We start from the raw sequence: 18,994 nt of genomic DNA, 5'->3' as shown, positions 1-18,994 counted from the left end.
TGAGGAAAAAATACACCAATGAGACATCCTGATAGATAATCTCAAGAGCAGAGCAAAAGAAAAAAAAAAAAGCTGGAAATTGAGAAATAAGGAAAGCTATGTGACAAATACAAAAAATATGCAGAAAAATAAACACTGTCTGTCTTGCACTGACCTTGCTTTATGGGCAACTGCTCCAGTGTGAATAGCTTACCACTGTAAAAACAGCTGAGGTCTCCCTGTCTGGTCCTCTCATCCCTGACTTCCAGCCACACAAAACTACCCCCTCCCTGTGCCCGCTCTAATGCTCACTGGACCCTCTGCTGAGATAATACCCCAACCCTAAAAGTGTTCAAGGCCAGGTTGGATGGGGCCCTGAGCAACCTGTCCAGTGGAAGGTGTACCTGTCCATAGCAGGGGGGTTGGAACTAGATGACTTTTAAGGTCCCTTATGGCCCAAACCATTCTGTGATCCTATGAACTTACATTACTGGAAAAAAACCTCTCACAGTAGGGTCTGAGGACCACTGGTGCCCACACAAGGTAAGCAACCAGAGCAATCAGCCAGGAAAGAGAGGGAGGACATAAAACTCTCCATCTTGATGGCAGCACACAACTGTGTGAGCTCATAACCTCTTGTAGAAACCCACGCCGTCCTGCTGAGCTGCCCTCTCAGGTACCTCACATAAGGCTGCTCAAATATCCACTTTACAATCTACATATGCAGCACATGCCCCACATACAAACAGATACACAGTGGCAACATTAGCAGCAACAGTCTTGCTCTGATTGAGTTAATGTAACTTAGTAAAGCTAGATGGCTATCAAGAACCAATTTACATTGTTCAAAACTAGCCCAGGTATCTTTATATAATCTGCAAAGCATATATACTGCAAGTACATTTAGTCCACTGACACACATGGAGCATGTGATGTGCTTTAAATGAAGTAAATCCTTGATTTATTTACTGATTGGAGGTCTTCAACATGGTACTAATCAATATCAAGCAAATGAAGTGGATGGAAATAGGATCTAAGCCAAACTTACTGGAGCACTCACTCTCTAAATAGGAGAATAAATACAGGGGAACATAATACTCACTTTATTACATTACTTGCATCTAAAAAATCCCTAATTTCCCTGAGCAAAAGCAATAAATATGATCCAAAGTTCAAAACACTTGCAAATTTTCGCTATCTTCAAAACCACTGTTTTCTAACAAACAGTATCCTCTATTTTGCTTAAATCAATTAAAAACTTTCAGTACCAATTCTGTAGATACTTTAAATATTTCTTATCAGTTAAAAGAAGTTACCAGTTTGCTAGTTACACTGATGGCAGCCCAGCTATTTGGTACAGTGTAATAACCTCCAAAGACCAAGACTAACCATGAAATCATGCCAACTATTGACCAAAAGCAGTTCGAGACAATTTGTTCACTCCAAACACCAGTTAGTCACTGTGGCTGGACTGCATTTCTAAAACTGAAATTCAGTCTGCAAGACAAACAAAATGCTAAACTGCAGCAATTTTCCAGAAATGAAGGCAGGAGTTAAAGAAGAATGGGATATCCTAGAAAGACTCTTAGGATACATGTTTTTTTATTCTGATAAATGGCACTTCAAACAGAGAGAGAGAGGACTATGTACTTAAAATGTAGCATATGCCTTTAGGATACTTTCAGTGGTTCATAAAGGGTTTGCCATGGAGCATCACACACGTACCCGCTGCACACGAATGCCTTGCAAAGCTGCGATTCGGCACGGTGTTGGCTGGTTGCCACTGCTGCCCAGTCCAAGCTGGCCATTCCCATTGTAACCCCAGACATAGACCTCAGAAGAGAGACAGGGATTTTTACCTGTTTGCTACTATCTCCTTCTTTTGAAAGCAATATAACTTATTTCAGAGTCTGAATAACAATAATTTTCTTCAATATTTCTCTCCCCACATTTCAGAATCTGTACTTTACATGTAGATACACAGACATACACACATATACATACCTATATAAGCACACATATATACACATATACATGTTTTTCTGCACTGCAAATTTTGGATGCCATTTCTCTTTAAAATACCAACTCACGTAGAATTCTCAACTTCCACATTCACTTTGCTCTTTAAGAGTTAGATTACGTAAGACTACAATATTCTAATAAGAAGAACAGAAAACAAGTGATTCATATGCCTGACTGCTAGCACAGAGCAAATTCAGCATAATACTTCCCTTTTTCACAGACCTAATTTCTCATTCCAAAATCCTCTAACAGAAAAGAAAACACATGAAAACAAGTATAAACTGGAAGCTTGCACAACTGTTTGAGTAGGCAGCTTTACCCTGAACATAAAAAAAAGGGAAAATACTGAGCTCTGATAATTTCAGTGACATATGTTCTACTGCAAACAATCACTAGCTACTTAGTTTTAAACTGAAATGCTTGGAGAAATGGAGCTAGAGAGGATGTAGACTGTCCAAAATCTTCAGCTCACATGAACTGAAAAAACAATAACTCTACAGCCTCTTTGTATCTTTGCAAGGAGAATAAAAAAGTATGACAGAGACACAAGGGGTACTGCAGTACAACAAATATACCCAATATACTTTTATTTTCTTTGTTTTCTCTTGAAATAAGGTGTGTGTATATGAGCACTGAAAAGTAAAATACCATTCACTAATTATTATCACACTCCATACTTAAGATTCTAGTATAGACAATAATTTGTCTACAAATGCTAAAGACAACAGTAGGATAAATGTATTAATCAGCACCTTAATTTTTACTAGAATATAATATCGGCTCTAAAAATCAGTAAATCAGTGATATAAACTTAGTTACTTTTGCATATAAGAAAATGCAGCTGGCATGAAATGCTAAGTATACACACATATATATTCAATAGGATTTAATCCCAGAATGTATAAAAATCTGACCTTCACAATGCTATTTTTACTTTAGAACTGTATTTTTAATTAAACTTGAAATCTGATACTTGATCTCCTACAGCTCAAAGCCAACTTCAATAGTTGATATAAAATAACAGCTTCTAAATTTTATGAGAAAGTACAGAAACTGAAAAGCCTTAAACCAAATGTTAGTGAACAATTTTACCTGTTTCACTCTACCTCCTCTCTAAAGAAGAAACCACAATCAGCATGGATAGGAAGATGTGTTTAAGTATGTTGGAATGTGCAGGACAATTCATGACAAAGATTTTTAGGAGAAGTACAAGCAGGTAGACTTGAGGGAGTCTGGAAAGGTATACTTTTCTGAGAAGTAGCTCATTACTACCAAGTTCAAAGTTATCTACATGCCAAATTATAACATAAAATAAAATTCAGCCCAAAAATTCACTTCAAATTTCTTACCTCTCCATTTTCCACCACAGCCATGGAACACATCTGTCCACAAGCTATATTAACAACTATTTTATTTTGTAGGCAGCTAGTAACTCTTCGAGGAATTGGTTGATTAGCTGTTGAACCAGATCCAACCTGGCCTGAGTTATTATAACCCCACGTGTATACCTGTTGCAAGACAATTGTCATAAAAGACAGCTATATAATGTACAGTTCAAAGTACATATTCAAGAGAGATAAAAGCGATATGCATAAAAACCGGTATTTTAAGGTCAAGTGGATGTGTTCTAGTACTAGGAAATTACTAGGAAGATACCTAGCTTTACAATTCAATAGTTTCTAACAAAAATACGCCAATCTAAATATTTATATATCCCATTCTTTTATGTTCCTCCACTCAAAGGTAAGAGGCAACATGACAGCTGCATTAATGCTGGAACAATCCATTTCTAGTTTTCCAGAACCCAAAGCAGAATGGCTAACTGGCACAAACAGCACCTCAGAGTACATGACAGGAAACTTTTTACTTTGGCAAGTAGAATTCCTTATATGAACGTAATTTACATTAATGTCAGCTTTAATGCCATTAAGCATTTACAGTAGAATGCAACATAAAAGGAACTGGCTTCCTTCTACAAAGAAATCATAATTTGGTATTACAAGAAGATGTGGCACAAAACCCAATATTCCCCGTGCACTTTAAATCAATTTTTATCAAACATTTGTGTTGCATCAGCACAGTGAAGACAGCAAAAAGCAAGCTTTAATGCTCTAGGTGCAGAATGTTTTCCTGTTTCTCAAATATGTGAGTTTCATTACGATTAGGTTTTCCAGAACTATTCTCACCTCTCCATCTAACTGGCACAAACAGCACCTCAGAGTACATGACAGGAAACTTTTTACTTTGGCAAGTAGAATTCCTTATATGAACGTAATTTACATTAATGTCAGCTTTAATGCCATTAAGCATTTACAGTAGAATGCAACATAGGAAGGAACTGGCTTCCTTCTAAAAAGAAATCATAATTTGGTATTACAAGAAGATGTGGCACAAAACCCAATATTCCCCGTGCACTTTAAATCAATTTTTATCAAACATTTGTGTTGCATCAGCACAGTGAAGACAGCAAAAAGCAAGCTTTAATGCTCTAGGTGCAGAATGTTTTCCTGTTTCTCAAATATGTGAGTTTCATTACGAGAAAATAGGTATTTACTCCCGCTATTCTCACCTCTCCATCAGATGTTAACACCATAGAATGATGAGAGCCACAGGCAACTTCAATAACTTTCTTGTTCACCAAGTTAGTAGAGACTTGACAGGGAACGAAACCGTGATTTGTTGTACCATTGCCCAGCTGACTATAAGCATTGTGGCCCCATGTATACACTTCTCCTTCTACAACAAAAATGCAAAGAGCTGGTTTAAAAATCTCTATTTTTCCAGTAAGTACACAATGTAAAACTACAAACTGAAAAGTCAAAGTCAATAACAATATACATATTTAAGTGTATAAATATATATATGGCCTTTGGGGCTCTTCAGCCCATGGACATATCAGTGCTACCTTCACACAGCGTCAAACACAAATGCAAAAGGATAGTATCACCATAATCATAGTAAAGGAAAACACTGCTACAAGAAAAGGGATGGTGCAATACAGAAAATAAAAGTTCCCATTTCAATTTCTTTGTTACTGACAATCAAAGTTTCTTGTCTATGCCCTGGCACTGTTTCCCACTTTGGAAAATTCAAATAGCAAGCTTACAATATGCATGAGGATGCTTGTAAGAAAAACCTATTACTATTTATTAATAAAAATTATATTATTTACTTATTATTTAAACATACTATTCATGTCCTGTATTTCTCTATAATAACTGGCTAAATCTAATCACTTTATCCTGTAAAAAGTCAACAACATTTTCTTTGTTTGACCATGTGAATACAAATTTCAGTGAAACAGCCACACAGAAACATACTGGAAACGACAATAATTAACACAATAATTGTGAAACACATAATGGTTCTCTGAAATGTAGGTTAAAAAAGGCTATGTTGAATAGAAGTGATTCATGTGAATGGAGTTATGGGTAAAAATGATCAGGGATCAGTTCTGAACCTGCTCTTTTGCAATACTTCATCATCTGGGCAAGAAGTATGAGTGTATCAGTGAGAACTGCTAGCAACAGAGCTCAGAATAATACAGACACATATATAAAAAAGGATGCAAAATGATCTGCCATGAGGACTAGAGAAAATAGTGAAACATAATTGAATATAAAGAATACATTAACAGCATCATTCCCCTCACCTACTTTTAGTCATCTAATCTAGACTACTCAAAAACACTTCTATTAATGTAGAAAGAGAGACAAATGTGAATATCATCAGGCAGGCTCTAGCAGAACCTCACTGGGAACACAATATTAATAATTTGTCTTTGACAAAAATGTACTTAATTATGAACAGAGGAGCCACTACCACGATGTGGATAATAGAGTGTCAATGCAGGAAACAAAATGCTGGGAGGCAATATAACAGGTCTTAAAAGCACATCCAAAAGTAGGTACTGGAGAGAAAAGATGAATTTTAGCTAAACAACAGTGTTGGCACAAGAACATATGGGCATAATATTGCCACTAATGCATTCCAAAAGCAATCGGAAGTTCCAAACTTAACTGAAAAGTGAAAGAAACCCCATCCTCAAGTAGTTACAAGATCAAAGTAGAGCTTGAAAAACTTTTGAAGATAACAAGCTACGAACAAAGCTAGCTGACATGTCATATTCACCAATGAAAATATGTTGGACTTAACAGCTCAGAATACCTTTCACAATTCTCTCCCTATGTTACCAGTACAGACTTTCACACCTGCTGAATGAATTAAAGTGGACTATCAGAAAAAGCAATATTCAGATAATACTTTACCTTCTGTAGCAAGAACAACATGAGGGCCACTTCCATAACTCAGACAGGCTATCTTTTTGCCACATAGGGAATCTAACCTCTTTGGCTCAATAGTACTCTGCATGTCTCCTGTTCCCAAACACCCACTGCAGTTCATGCCAAGCACAAAAACCTGTTATAAAAGAATCACAGACTTATAATTTAGGTTGGAATGGAGCCTCCTCCAAAGGTCACTTAGTCCACCCACCATGTTCAACAAAGACCTAAACAGATCAGTTGACTCAAGGCCGTGTCCAGTCAATTCTTGAACATCTCCAAGAAAAAAAATTCCACAACCCCTCCAGGATTTAACCCCTCTTATGGTAATTTTTATTTTCTAGTACTGAATCAGAATTTCCCATCTGCCAGTTTATGTCTCATTCTGTCACTATGCACTTGCAAGAAATGTCAAACTCCATCTTCTCCTTATCCTCTGATTGTGATAGGAAACCATTAATTTAAACTCAAAATGTTTTAGTAGCAAACAAAATAATCAGACAATTTTGCATGAAACTTTCTCTAGGTATACTATCATAGTACTGGCTTGCAGAATAACTTGATACATAAGTGATTAAACATGCCATGTTCATACACACTCTTGGACAATTACCTCATCATTTTCAGTTGCATACAACACTTCATTACCAGCACTGCCAAATACACAGGCTTGACGAATTAACTTGAGCTCCTCTTGGGAACAGAGAGAAAAAATTGGCCATTTCCCAACATCCAGCATCTTCAGGGCTGACAATAATGTTGCCTCCAAGACCTGGTATTATAAAAAACGCTATCAAATACCTAGACAGAGGGAAATAGATGCTTTTGCACAGCAAAAAATTAGAGAAACACCACTACCTCCTTTTTCAGCCACAAATCAGTATTTTAATTCTAGAACAGTATGTGAAAGGAAGACATTAAAATAAACAAAATATATCACGATGTAGAAAGAAGGGATCTATATTCATAGAGAAAAGTACCATATAAGAAGTTAAATGGAGAGGTCATCGTTTCATTATATTCATACAACATGACTGCTAGCTTATAGAACTCAATGTACAGTATTCTAATATAAACTATAAAGTATATATTCAGAACTTGAAATTGGTGTATTTTCCTCTGGGGCTAAAATTACTGTTAAAAGAAGAAACCAGAAAAAAAGTCTGCCCAAGAATATACTTATCTTTGAAAAATATGCACATTTGTTTTTATGCACTGAAAATGGAAACTTGAGAAATGAAAAAGTTTCTCAAGTTTTTGCCTTTACCTCTGAAATTTACTTCTGTGTTTCAACAAGTATTGAGTCTTTGGGAACTTCCTAAGAATATTTACATTTTAAGTAAGTAGACTTTTAATAAAATAAAAAAGACAATTGAACATTTCCCAGCTTATCCAAGGACAGATTATAAGTCTACAGTTAAAGGAAAGGAGTAACAGATCTGTCCCAACATTAAAACTAGTCAAGCTAATGTCTGAATCTCGTGCAACATTTCTACTGCTTTGGTATAGCATAAAGCAGAAAAATGCTGCAGTATCAACATTTAATAACAAATTCTGCATGGTGTGTGCATCAAATTTTCTTCACTGAAATTGAAACAGGCTCTCCATGTGAGGGAAAAAAACTTTACTTGCCAAATCAGAAGATAAGCAAGAATAGATTTTACCTATCACAGGTATGATGTATTTTACCACATAACAGTGAGGACTGCACCATTAGTTTATTTCAAGCAGGCTTATAAAATGATCTATTACACTACTTATTTTTTTCTACCTCTGACTGAAACAAAGATGTGAATAAATTCTAATTTGGAGTCTGAAGCACATTATGTCAGTCATAACAATATCACTTACTATGAAAAAATACACAGAAATAGAGATAACATTTGAAAGTCAAAATATAAACCCTAAATTAATCCTGAATTAAAAGGAAATTTTTAATTTTAAAGAACAAATATCACCTAATGACACATTTCTTTATTATATACTTCTGAGAAGAGGAAAGGAAGACTGATCGTCTTCACAAAAAAAAAAGTTGTGGTTTTGATCACACCAGTTCTTTCTCCATCTCCTCACAGCAAATAACTGACCAATTTCAGCCAAATTTGCAAGTGAAAGGGAAGTAAGATTCTGCTGACACAATCCATTTGGCAGCAGTCAGCTGGACAAACAGACATTATGTTATTAAATAAGTCAGCGAGCAAGTAGGTCCAAGCTAATCCGAGCAAATGCTGTCCTCCATGACGCATAGTAGGCTTATCAGAGATGAAGGACCAGAATCCATATGGAATCAGTCTTCATTCATCTGCTGTTTGCAGAATAATTTGTTTTATGTCAAGAGGTTAGCATTAATTCTACAGCCCTCTTAAAATATGATAATGGATACTGAAAGCATCACAGACTACTCTTCCAATTGCATCACCAAAGCTGCATCCCACTTTTGCTCAAGACTGATGAAGCCTGAGGTTCAGAAGGACAGTCAGGGTGTCCTTCATTTGTACAGATTCCTTTACTAGAATAACATATTGATTTCTTTACAATGTGGGCTCTAAATTCCAAATGCTCAGTGGGTCAGAACCCATTCATTTTAAATAGAAAAGTTTTTTTCTGTAACTTCCTTCTAGAAAGCACTCAAGTCCTACCCTTATAATTAGTAGGTTAAGAAAAACCCCAAACTGTAGCATTTCTTAACACTAAAATAATACACTGAAAGAAAAATCCCTAACTAATCTTATAATAAGCAGTCAAGGACATACTTATGATACTGATATTTTTTTAACAAAAGAAATAACAAAAACTTTATCAGACAAAAAATATGCATAATCTAAATCATGTCTCTGGAATTATTAGTTACATTCAACTCAGTAAGAGTTACTCTTTCACCTTTCAATACTTTCTCCCCTTACACACTTCTCCATTATATTTTGTTTCAAGAAAATGAAAAACAGCTTGAACTATCAGCCTGCCAATATTTATATCCCATAAGTGATCAGTTCCCTCATTATATTGCATGAAGTCATGAAAGGCAGAGCTAGATCTGAATCTTAGGACACAGACCTGAATCATGTGAATATATTGTTCTTCTAATATTTTGTGGATCACTTAAGCAAGACTTCTTTTGCCAATATCCTTTCTTCTACCTATAGCTTTTGTTTTGTGTCTGTCTTGAAAGCTACTAGCATTTACTAAGCTACTGCTAAATGGAACCAAGCTTCTCCCTTTTGAGCAGAGCAGTACAGAAGTCTCAATACAAATTCACACTCTGACCTTGGCACTGACTCCTTGAGGAGGAGGTTCATCCTCCATATGGATTTCTGCTTGTGTCCCCCTGCAGAGAGAGAACTGTGGTTAAAATCACCATATCATATTGCTGCAAAACTACATTATGAAACTATACACACTGGCTCAATATTAAGCCAGAGCTATTTGATTCTGTGGAATGAGAAAACAAGTAATACAAAGCTCACTCAGTTCTGCTCTTATATTCAACTGTACAATTACCAGTTAGACAGACTCTGCACTTCTGTATTCTTTCATAAAATATTAATTCTTGGACAAAACGGGTTTTCTAAAACAAGTAGTAGAACTAATCATTCTGTGATTGGAAAGAAAGATGTTTTATGAACACAATACTCCAATGTATTTTTATTGCAGTATTGAGAACCTTGCTGACATAATTCTTCAAGACATTTCTTTATGTAAAGAAAAAGCACACTGGCCAGAGTATTAATTTCTGGCCTAAGCCTTCAAATGCTTTTATTCCAGTTACGTTCTGAAAACCAATGTTAGAAAAATATTTGGGTCTGTTCAGGTTTACTGAGAGTTCTTAACATATTCATTCTACTTCAGAAAATATTGCCAGAAAATAATGACTTAAAATTACATGTCTGTAAAATTCTGACTACAGGCAAAATAACATCCAATAAACCAGCTACCAACTTACTGAGTTACTTTTCAGAGGAATACCATGCTAAAAGGAGTATCAAATGCAGCTACATAAAATGACCTAACTTACTGCTCAACATGTTTCTTATGTAAGACTTCATGCCATAAGACCTAAGCCAAGGGCATAAAATACGTGAAATTCATATGATTTAAGTATTATAAATGTTAATGATTTAACAAATATAATTTAATTTACTGAATAAACAAAAAAAATTATCTACTTAAAATGAATAAAACCCCAAATAATTGCTGCAGCTCAGCTATACTGAATATGCACACTGTTAAGCTTACTCTTTAACAAAACTCACAAATCTACATACACACAGTGTACTTCATACACTTAGTTTGAACATGAAATGATAAATTCAGCTCGTGTGAAAGTCCAGCTACTCTCTTGTCCATGTTGACTTTGAGCTTAAGGCTCAGACACGCAACCAAACTGAAATAACTTGAAGCTAAGTTATATTCCCTTTCAACTAGAGAAACTAAAGGGCTGATACAGTTGCCTACAGGTTAACACCTATTGCTTTTTGAGATAACCTTGGGGATCCCAGCACCAAACAGTGCTGGCAGATACGATACATGACCAATAAGCTATCTGCGTCAAGCTGGAACAGCAGCTAAGAATTAAATGGCACCAGGCAGTTACACAGGTGCAACTGAGCAGAGCCCTAAATAAACACAGACAGCCATTTACCACGCTTTGCAACTTCATGGAAACAGAGTAACCTGTTGAGCTCTTGCAGTTAAGCAATTTGTTATTTTCTTATTTTCTCCAACAACTTACTTGCGCAAGAATTTGTGTACATCTTCTCTACTTAAACTAGAAACAACTCATCTAATCAAGGCCTTTGGCATGACCACAGCCTGAGCAGGACTGTACCACTGAACTGAAGTTCTGAAACATTTAATTTCAAGTATGTGAGTAGTCCTACCGCAAAACTGATTATCAAGGCTATCCAATATTTTGCAGTATCAATTTACAGCACTGCCTAGCAATGCTGATATGGTACCCACTTCTTGACCATCCTTAGCCTACGCTCAGCCCCCAAAGAAATAATTATTAACCATTAATTTTCTAATTTAAATAAATGTAGAATTCCACATTTTCTTCCTCAGGCCATTTGAGACATAACTGATATCCGTGATTTTGCCATTTCTAATATTTCCCTTCAATTGCATCTGTTCAGACAAAAGCATGGTTTGACTTTAAAAGCAGTTTATTTGTTAGTATAAAGAAAGGTACATTAGGGTCTAATCATCTCAGTTACTTAATAAAAGGTGCTCCAGTTCACTACTTTTCCGTCCCCACGAAGATGTTGACAGTTCTGCCCTGACTTCTCAAGAATAAAGATCAATTACATGTCCTTGCAACTCAAAAGTTATGTTTTATCTTCTCTATAACTAAGAGAAAATTACCCTGCAACTCCATTTTCAGTTTGCTCTGCAAACACAGACACCATATTTCTGAGCAACACCATAGGAGTACGCAGGGTGACTCAAATTATACCAGTTTCTTTTATTCGAATTCATGTATTCTAATACAAGTATGTACTGATTGCCACATGTCTGCATAAGCAAAGGTGTTCTTTCTAAAAACCTGTAATTGATTTAAGAGTACATATTCACCCTGGGATCCCCAAAATAAAGACAGACAAAAAAAATAATATTACTCCTGTTTAAGTATTATTCTTATCTGTATACCTTTAAAATACTAGTGATGATTCATATTTGCCTACTTGTAAGAATTCTCCCTCCAGAAAAATAACCATTGTATAGGCAGAGGGAAGCATGGAAAAAACAGTATTTTCATCAAAATGAAGAGAAAACCCCTGTATATTTGAGTAAATCAGGTACAGAAGAAAAACATATCCTAGCTATCTCAGACAAGTTATTGGGTTCATTCATCTACTAAATCTTACAATATTCACAGAATTGCTAAAAAGCCTTACTTTAAAATAGCTAGCCCCTACATCTAAAAAAAAAAAAAATTACAATGCTTAGTTTAGAAAGTAAAAGGGCAAGCAAAAAATATTTCCCATGTATTAAAACTCTATATAATTTTCACTAGCTGCATTCCCGCAAAAAAAATTCTAAAGTGCAGATCTAAAGGAAAAAACATCATTATTGTAAACATCCACTTCTTGAGGAAGTGCACAGCATTTTGATACAAAAATATTTATATTAAAATTTCACAATTTTCTTATCTGGAATCCAAGAAAAATTAAGAATCTGTACAGCATACTCTGGCAGTCTGAGTTTAGGTCTTGGAATCTGATAGTTCTGACCCTCGTTTCAGTCCAACCATAACAGATCTTTGGGTAAATCACACATGCTTCTGCAGTCCAGATAAGACTGAGTTAAGGAACATAAAAGTACTAATTCTAACAGCCAAGCTCTATAAGCAGTCTAAGACCATTTAACCCTAAATATTTAAACTGGTTCACTGACTCATTAGAATGTAAACATTCTTGTAGATTCTCTCTCTAGGAACTTGGCAAGCAAACAAAAATTTTCAGAACTCCACTTAGTATTTCCTCCCACTTAACTTCAGCATTTATGAGTCTCATCTGCCAAATCAAAGGTCTGCCTGCAGCTTCTACCCCAAGAACTCTAACCACAGGCCTAGGAAAAGGAAAAAGTCACAGAAAAAAATGCAACTTGATGAGACTTTTAGGAAAGGAACCTAACTTTCTCTGTTCCTGATTTCTCAGCAGTTTCCTACTGAAGTAGTCATGACATGATGCCACCTTGTCCAAGCAATTTTGCAGGAGAGATAAGACCAGAAATATTGCCAACATGTGCTCTGATTGAACGGGTGAGATTCCTTTCTAGGAAGAATATTTTCAAAATTATCTTCCTTTTTCATGTACATAATGTGAGTCTTTGGGATGGTGCTGGGCAGGGCTAAGGGTTGGACTTGATAATCCTTGTGGGTCCCTTCCAACTCAGCATATTCTGTGATTCTCTGATTCTGTGAAATGTCACTACTTCACCTAGGGCTCACAATAAATTGACAGAACTCAGCTTGTCATTCATTCCTCCACTGATGCAGCATTTTCCATAACCAAGAAATTGCAGACCTTGACAAACAGCAACTGGTTGTTTGAAAAACTGCTGACTCCAACTAAAGCATGATCTTCTCTTCTTCCCTTCTTGCTTCATGACATCAGACTGTGAATTCTTGGCTCCGGATGCAAGTTCCACTGTCTGCCTACTAATTGCACGAGAAAATCTACGTGCAGTTTAGAAGCTAGATCCAAGAAACTCTTAAAGCCAGGAATATTTAGTCTAAGAGACCGACATCCTTGACCTTGCAAGGTAGGCAACTGCTAGAGAAATATGTAATTAAAATTATTTGAGATAAAACAGCTTTATTGTCTCAATCTCCAGAGGCAAAACTTTAGTCAGAAACATGTTGTCAGACACCACCTCTCTTTTGGCATGACATCCAGTTCCACCTGTCGGCTCCAGGGATGCACCTCCAGCATGACCCTACTGAAGTTTTCAGAGGTTCACCTACGTGCAGTATGCTGTATTGGAGCTACATGATTGAAGCCTATTTGCAAAGCCCTTCTTTCCAGTATCATCATCACCCCCAAACAAAAATTGGTTGCCATGAATACAAGCAGTGAAGGATAAGATGTAAGCAACACATGAAAGAAACATGGGCACATGAAAAGCAAGGAAGACAGTGGGAACACTGTCCTGTTACCCACACTTAGCAACATCCTTCGACAGAGGTTCCATACGCCTGCAACGAAGAGCAAATACATCAGCGGAAAACATTTTGAAAGAAGTGAGGAAATAGGATAGAAAACAGAGGGCATGATTTTTCAACTTTCCAATGGTTTAAAAATAAGTGTTAGGGTCTGGTGTGAAATTTCTGCCCTAAGTGACAAAATGGCTTTGAAAAATCTTATATAGATTCCTGGGGACACCTTCCACTCACCTCCAAAAAATTTAACCTTGGGATTTTGGGCTAGCAAGACAATTTGTCTAATTTGATTTTTAGAAAGTCACCTAGGACTATTAAAAGTCCTATATGATGGTAAGACAAGTGCTCATATTAAGTTTCTTTATTTTTCTCATTACTATTCCAATTACTTTTTCCACTTTAGAATTGTTTATCACCATCATTGATGTAGAATGGTGGATTGTTTACCAGCCAGCAACAAAAATGGAAGCAACTTAAAAAAAGTCATCATCACCTACAAGAAGGAAAATCTTTACAACAGAAGAAAAAAATAATCTTGTTAAATAATCAAACATTCTGTCAGACGGTCTCTTGACAACAGGATGTCATTCCTGTGTCTAAATCTAACCTAATGTAGTCTAATTTAACTGAAATATAACCTGAGATACTAATGAAAAACATTTGTCCGCAATTTTTATGTAACTGATCCAAGATTTTCAGAAAACTAACTTGAAAAGTTCTTTCTCTTTGCTGAATTGTTAGCCAAACTATAAATACACTTCAGTTCCTGCAATCTATACATACACCAAACATAATAAAATACAACTGATGCAACCATTGGTTCTTGCCTATTTGAAATGCTACATAAAATGTTATTTACCATACAACTGATTTGGTAGAATTGAAAACTTATTCTTCATTTTGACTTTCCAATATGAAAGTTCAAGGAGCTGGCTTTAGAGGAAAAAAATTATTTCAAAGACTTGATTTTAAAAGAATTTTATTAAAAACATTGACCATGTAACAGAACAAAACAATTCAAAATAATGCAGTAAATATGTGAAAGAAACAGCTATTATTTTTTTAACAAAGTTAAAGAATTGTAGTGCGGAAACTATTAAAGCTTTAGGAACTTAAGAAACACTAACAGGTCATGCAGTTGTTCAGGATAAACCACATATAAACTTCAGATGTCAGGTGCCATTGTACCTGCACATGGAAGCCTGACTGAATATCAGTTCCATGCCATAGGAACTGCATGCCTGGAAAGATCCCTTCTGTTACTATGCAATCATAGATACTATACTGCATTAGCAGAAAAACAGCATGTAAATGCACACATTTTGTTATGCTGTCTCTAAGTAGATCTGACCTAGCCTAAATTGTTTGCAGCCTACAGTTACCTGAACCAGCCAAATGCTGAGCCATACATCAGGTCTAGCTGTCCTTTGACCTCACAGTCTGTTCTAGCTGTTAAAGAAGAAATGTTGATAGTTTCTACAGTTCTAACTTTTAAGCCCCTCCTTAGATGTCCACAGAAGGTCATTCTATCCTTAGACTAAGTGCTCTGATTTATAAAATATATCTTCTTAAACATTCTAAACCTCAACAAAAAACATAAACATTACTAAACCACACCTGGCTTTCTTTCCTACATTCCTTGTTTACTTCAGTTTAGCACAATCTGCACATTGGAGCCGTGGTCCGTGACAGTCTCCTGCCTACACCTAAGAAGGCTACATATTGAGTCACCAAGATCTTTTTCAAGATGATGTCTAGCACAGCTCCAGCACAAATCTGGCTGTAGCATCTCTGTAACATTAGGCACTTGCCAGAGCACTTCCCATGAACCCAGCATGCAATGCCTGGGTGAGTGGGAGGATGGCGAAATCGTTCCCCTACACAAAGTCAGAATTTACGTTGGTATACACCTGAAACACACATATATAGAGGTATATACATCAAACACACACACACGTGCATATCTAAAAAAAATGAATCATATATATGTATACACACACAAATACACACACATCACAGGTATTACATACCCAGAGCTAAGAATTCTGATAGTTTAAATATTTTTATAGTTATAGCTGTCTGCACACAAAGATACTGTATGTTAGAAAAGAGATACAATCTCCGTACATAAATTCTATAAATAGAATGTGTATATGAAGCCCACTTCCTCTACCAGTAAATGACTCTGTATCTGTCCATTTCTGTATTTAACAGTCTTCTGATAGTGGAACTGCTGAACTTTAAGTGGCAAGAGCATTGTATCAGATATAATACATAGAGGTTTCCCAACTCTTAAAAATAATTAAGAGACAAAATGTTATTCTTCGTGGTATAAGTGTAGGCTTCTAATATTATTTCTACCACTGGAGTAGTCTCCTCCAAACTGCAACAGATCACATGCATCATGATGCCAAGGTCATTTTATCTCAACTTTATCACTCAGTGGTCTTACTTCTGTTATTGCTTTTATCTTATTTCTATCTATTTTACTTACATGATTAAAGAAGCTTTAAAAAACAATTGTCTATAACTAACTGAGAATTACTGATGTCAATTCTCACTGTAGAACTGCACTTTATCTCTTAATTTTTATTTTACTTAACTATCCTTTTTCTACTTTTTATTCCTAAAATCCTTTTTGAGATGGGCAGAAGTTGTTTTCATTAGATCTTTTCTCTTTTTTTGGATATAAATTCCAAATAGATTCTACCTTCGGCACAAGGTAGAATTTGCTTTGTACCCTCTTTACTTCTTCTAGGGCCCTCAGGATTCCTGTACAAACAACATCACTAATTAATCCTTCTGATTTTTCTATGTTTGCCTATCTGAAATTGAGAATTTCAAACCTGTCTCTGTTTAGTCACCTATTTTACTTCTATTTATTTAAAAATGTCCAAGATACAAGATCACAAATTAATAAACCAGCTCTTCCTGGAATTTTCCACACTGCTTACTGAGAGCAAGTCTAAAACAATTCAGTGCTCATTTGGTAAGCTTACAGTAGTTGTATGTAAGATCAACTGGATCACTATATGCCCAAATGATGCCGTTATCTGCATCTATTGGTTGTTCAGCCTGGAAAAGATGGGGCTCCAGGGAGATCTCACTGTGCCCTCTCAGTACCTAAAGAGGCCTTTTAAAAAATGAGGGAGAGCAACTTTTCACAAAGGCAGAAAGTGACAGGACAAGGCAGAATGGCTTTAAACTACAAGACAACAGAATTAGACTAGATGTTAGGAAGAAATTCTTTACTCAGAGGGTGGTGAGGGCACAAGCAGATTGCCAAGAAAAGTTGTGGGTGCCCCATCCCTGGGAGTGTGCCAGGCCAGGCTTGATGTGGCCCTGGGCAACCTGGTTTAGTGAGTGGTATCCATGGCAGGGGGTTGGAACTAGATGACCTTTAAGGTCCCTTTGAACCTAAACCACTCTGTGATTCTATGATCTAAGAAAAAAATCCATCTGTGACATAATTTCTGATAGCATCTCCCAGTAAGTGATATTCTTATCCAAATCCAACTCCTGCAGTGTATGGCAGACATAATCAAAAGCTCTTATAATTTTATTTTCTCAAAGCAATGATACATATGCTTGACTCTTTTTTTATCCACACAATCTCTTCCTGCTACTTTATGGTCCATCACATCATTCACATCTCACATCATTCTGACACATTTATTTCTCATATCTGGACAGCATTACCTCTCCTACCCACATTCAGCAGGGCGATTGATTCTCCACATTTCCTTTACCCCATGCTTGCATTCATATCCTCCAACACAGAATCACAGAATCATAGAATGGTTTGGCTTGGAAGGGACCTTAAAGATCATCTAGTTCTAACCTCCCTGCCATGGGCAGGGACACCTTCCACTAGACCAGGTTGCCCCATCAGAGCCCCATCCAGCCTGGTCTTGAACACTTCCAGGGATGGGGCATCCACAACTTCTCTAGGTGACCTGTTCCAGTGCTTCGCCACTCTTACAGTAAAGAATTTCTTCCTAATATCTAATCTAAACCTACTCTCTTTCAATTTGAGCCCATTCCCCCTTGTGCTGTCACTACATTCTCTTGTTAACAGTCTTGCCCCATCTTTTGTCAGTTCCCTTCAGTACTGAAAGGACCATCAGTTCAGCCCAAATGGTTTCTGCTGCTGCACAAGCATGACTTCCTACAGACCTTACTATGTTCATAACTGGGAGTAAAATCTTTTTACTAACTGTGCGCGATATTAGGAATCCACCGATATCAGAAATTTCACCTCCACAAGGAAACACGGTTCAATCTAACGGTCCCTGGTTTCCAAAGTATTCTCTCTTTTCCTTAAAACCACAAATGGTCACCAAGCTCAGCTTGTCTAAGGTGTCGCCACCATCACACTCCTGTGCACCTGCGGGCATCAGGCACCCCCAACCACACAAACGTAACTCCTGTCAGAAGTGGAACACACGCACAGACACACAGCCCCCGCCTTCCCCGTTATCGGCCATTTCCAAACCCGGTGCCTGGGAGACGCAGCCCCGAGGAGCGCAGCACCACCCCGGCCCAGCACAGGCAGCGCCCTCCCCCTGCCCCGCTCCCCACCGACGGCCGCACGGAGAATCGAAACACAGCGAAGGGGGGGAGCCAACCCCCTTCCCTCCCCTTCCCTCCCCGCCGTCCGCCGCAGCTTACCTTCCTTCCCCGCAGGCGGCGACGGCCCCTCCTCCCCACTCCAATGAGCCAAGGGAAGATGCTGCCACGCTCAGGCACCTCCTCACCACGAAGGCGGGGGGAGAAGGGGAAGAGGAAGGGAAGGGGTTTGGCACCTCCCAGGGATCCACCCACTGCAGCAGGAGCCTGGAAAGCGGCAGCTTCTGTCCTGCGAGCCCGGCGGGGGAAGGGCTTTTGTCCCCGCGGCAGACAGACCGGCTGTCTGCTTGGGAATGCTGCAGGGGAGAGCAGAACTCCCAAGGCCTTGTGATGACATGTCTGCTTTAGGAAGACATGGTCAGAGCGAGTACAGTGTCGAGGGAGACACCACTTCCCTCCTCAGAATCACAGATTCAATTAG

At 37.4% G+C, this 18,994-nt stretch overlaps 1 protein-coding gene across 2 annotated transcripts in view; it reads right to left on the bottom strand.

The window, feature by feature from the left end:
* The window catches only part of RCBTB2 (RCC1 and BTB domain containing protein 2), a 34,987-nt gene extending 16,297 nt beyond the window's left edge, over positions 1–18,690 (bottom strand). Inside the window, exons 1-7 of one of the 2 annotated variants that reach the window (XM_027721373.2) lie at positions 18,616–18,690; positions 9,549–9,609; positions 6,898–7,056; positions 6,270–6,420; positions 4,571–4,737; positions 3,351–3,509; positions 1,705–1,812 (exon numbers count right to left, since the gene is read on the bottom strand). In XM_027721373.2, the coding sequence (XP_027577174.1) occupies positions 1,705–1,812; positions 3,351–3,509; positions 4,571–4,737; positions 6,270–6,420; positions 6,898–7,056; positions 9,549–9,587 (783 nt within the window). In that variant the 5' untranslated portion in view covers positions 9,588–9,609; positions 18,616–18,690. Of the gene's footprint in view, positions 1–1,704; positions 1,813–3,350; positions 3,510–4,570; positions 4,738–6,269; positions 6,421–6,897; positions 7,057–9,548; positions 9,610–18,615 lie in introns of those variants that run through there. The other variant, XM_027721375.2, reaches the window with a different exon arrangement.
* Between the last annotated feature and the right edge of the window lie 304 nt (positions 18,691–18,994).

Source organism: Pipra filicauda, unplaced genomic scaffold (assembly GCF_003945595.2).
Source record: "Pipra filicauda isolate LSUMZ 115617 unplaced genomic scaffold, ASM394559v2 scaffold28_size6257848_pilon, whole genome shotgun sequence".
In the NCBI taxonomy this organism is placed as follows: Eukaryota; Metazoa; Chordata; class Aves; order Passeriformes; family Pipridae; genus Pipra; species Pipra filicauda.
The sequence above is the reverse complement of the archived record's forward strand: the minus strand, read 5'-3'. Positions and strand labels throughout refer to the sequence as shown.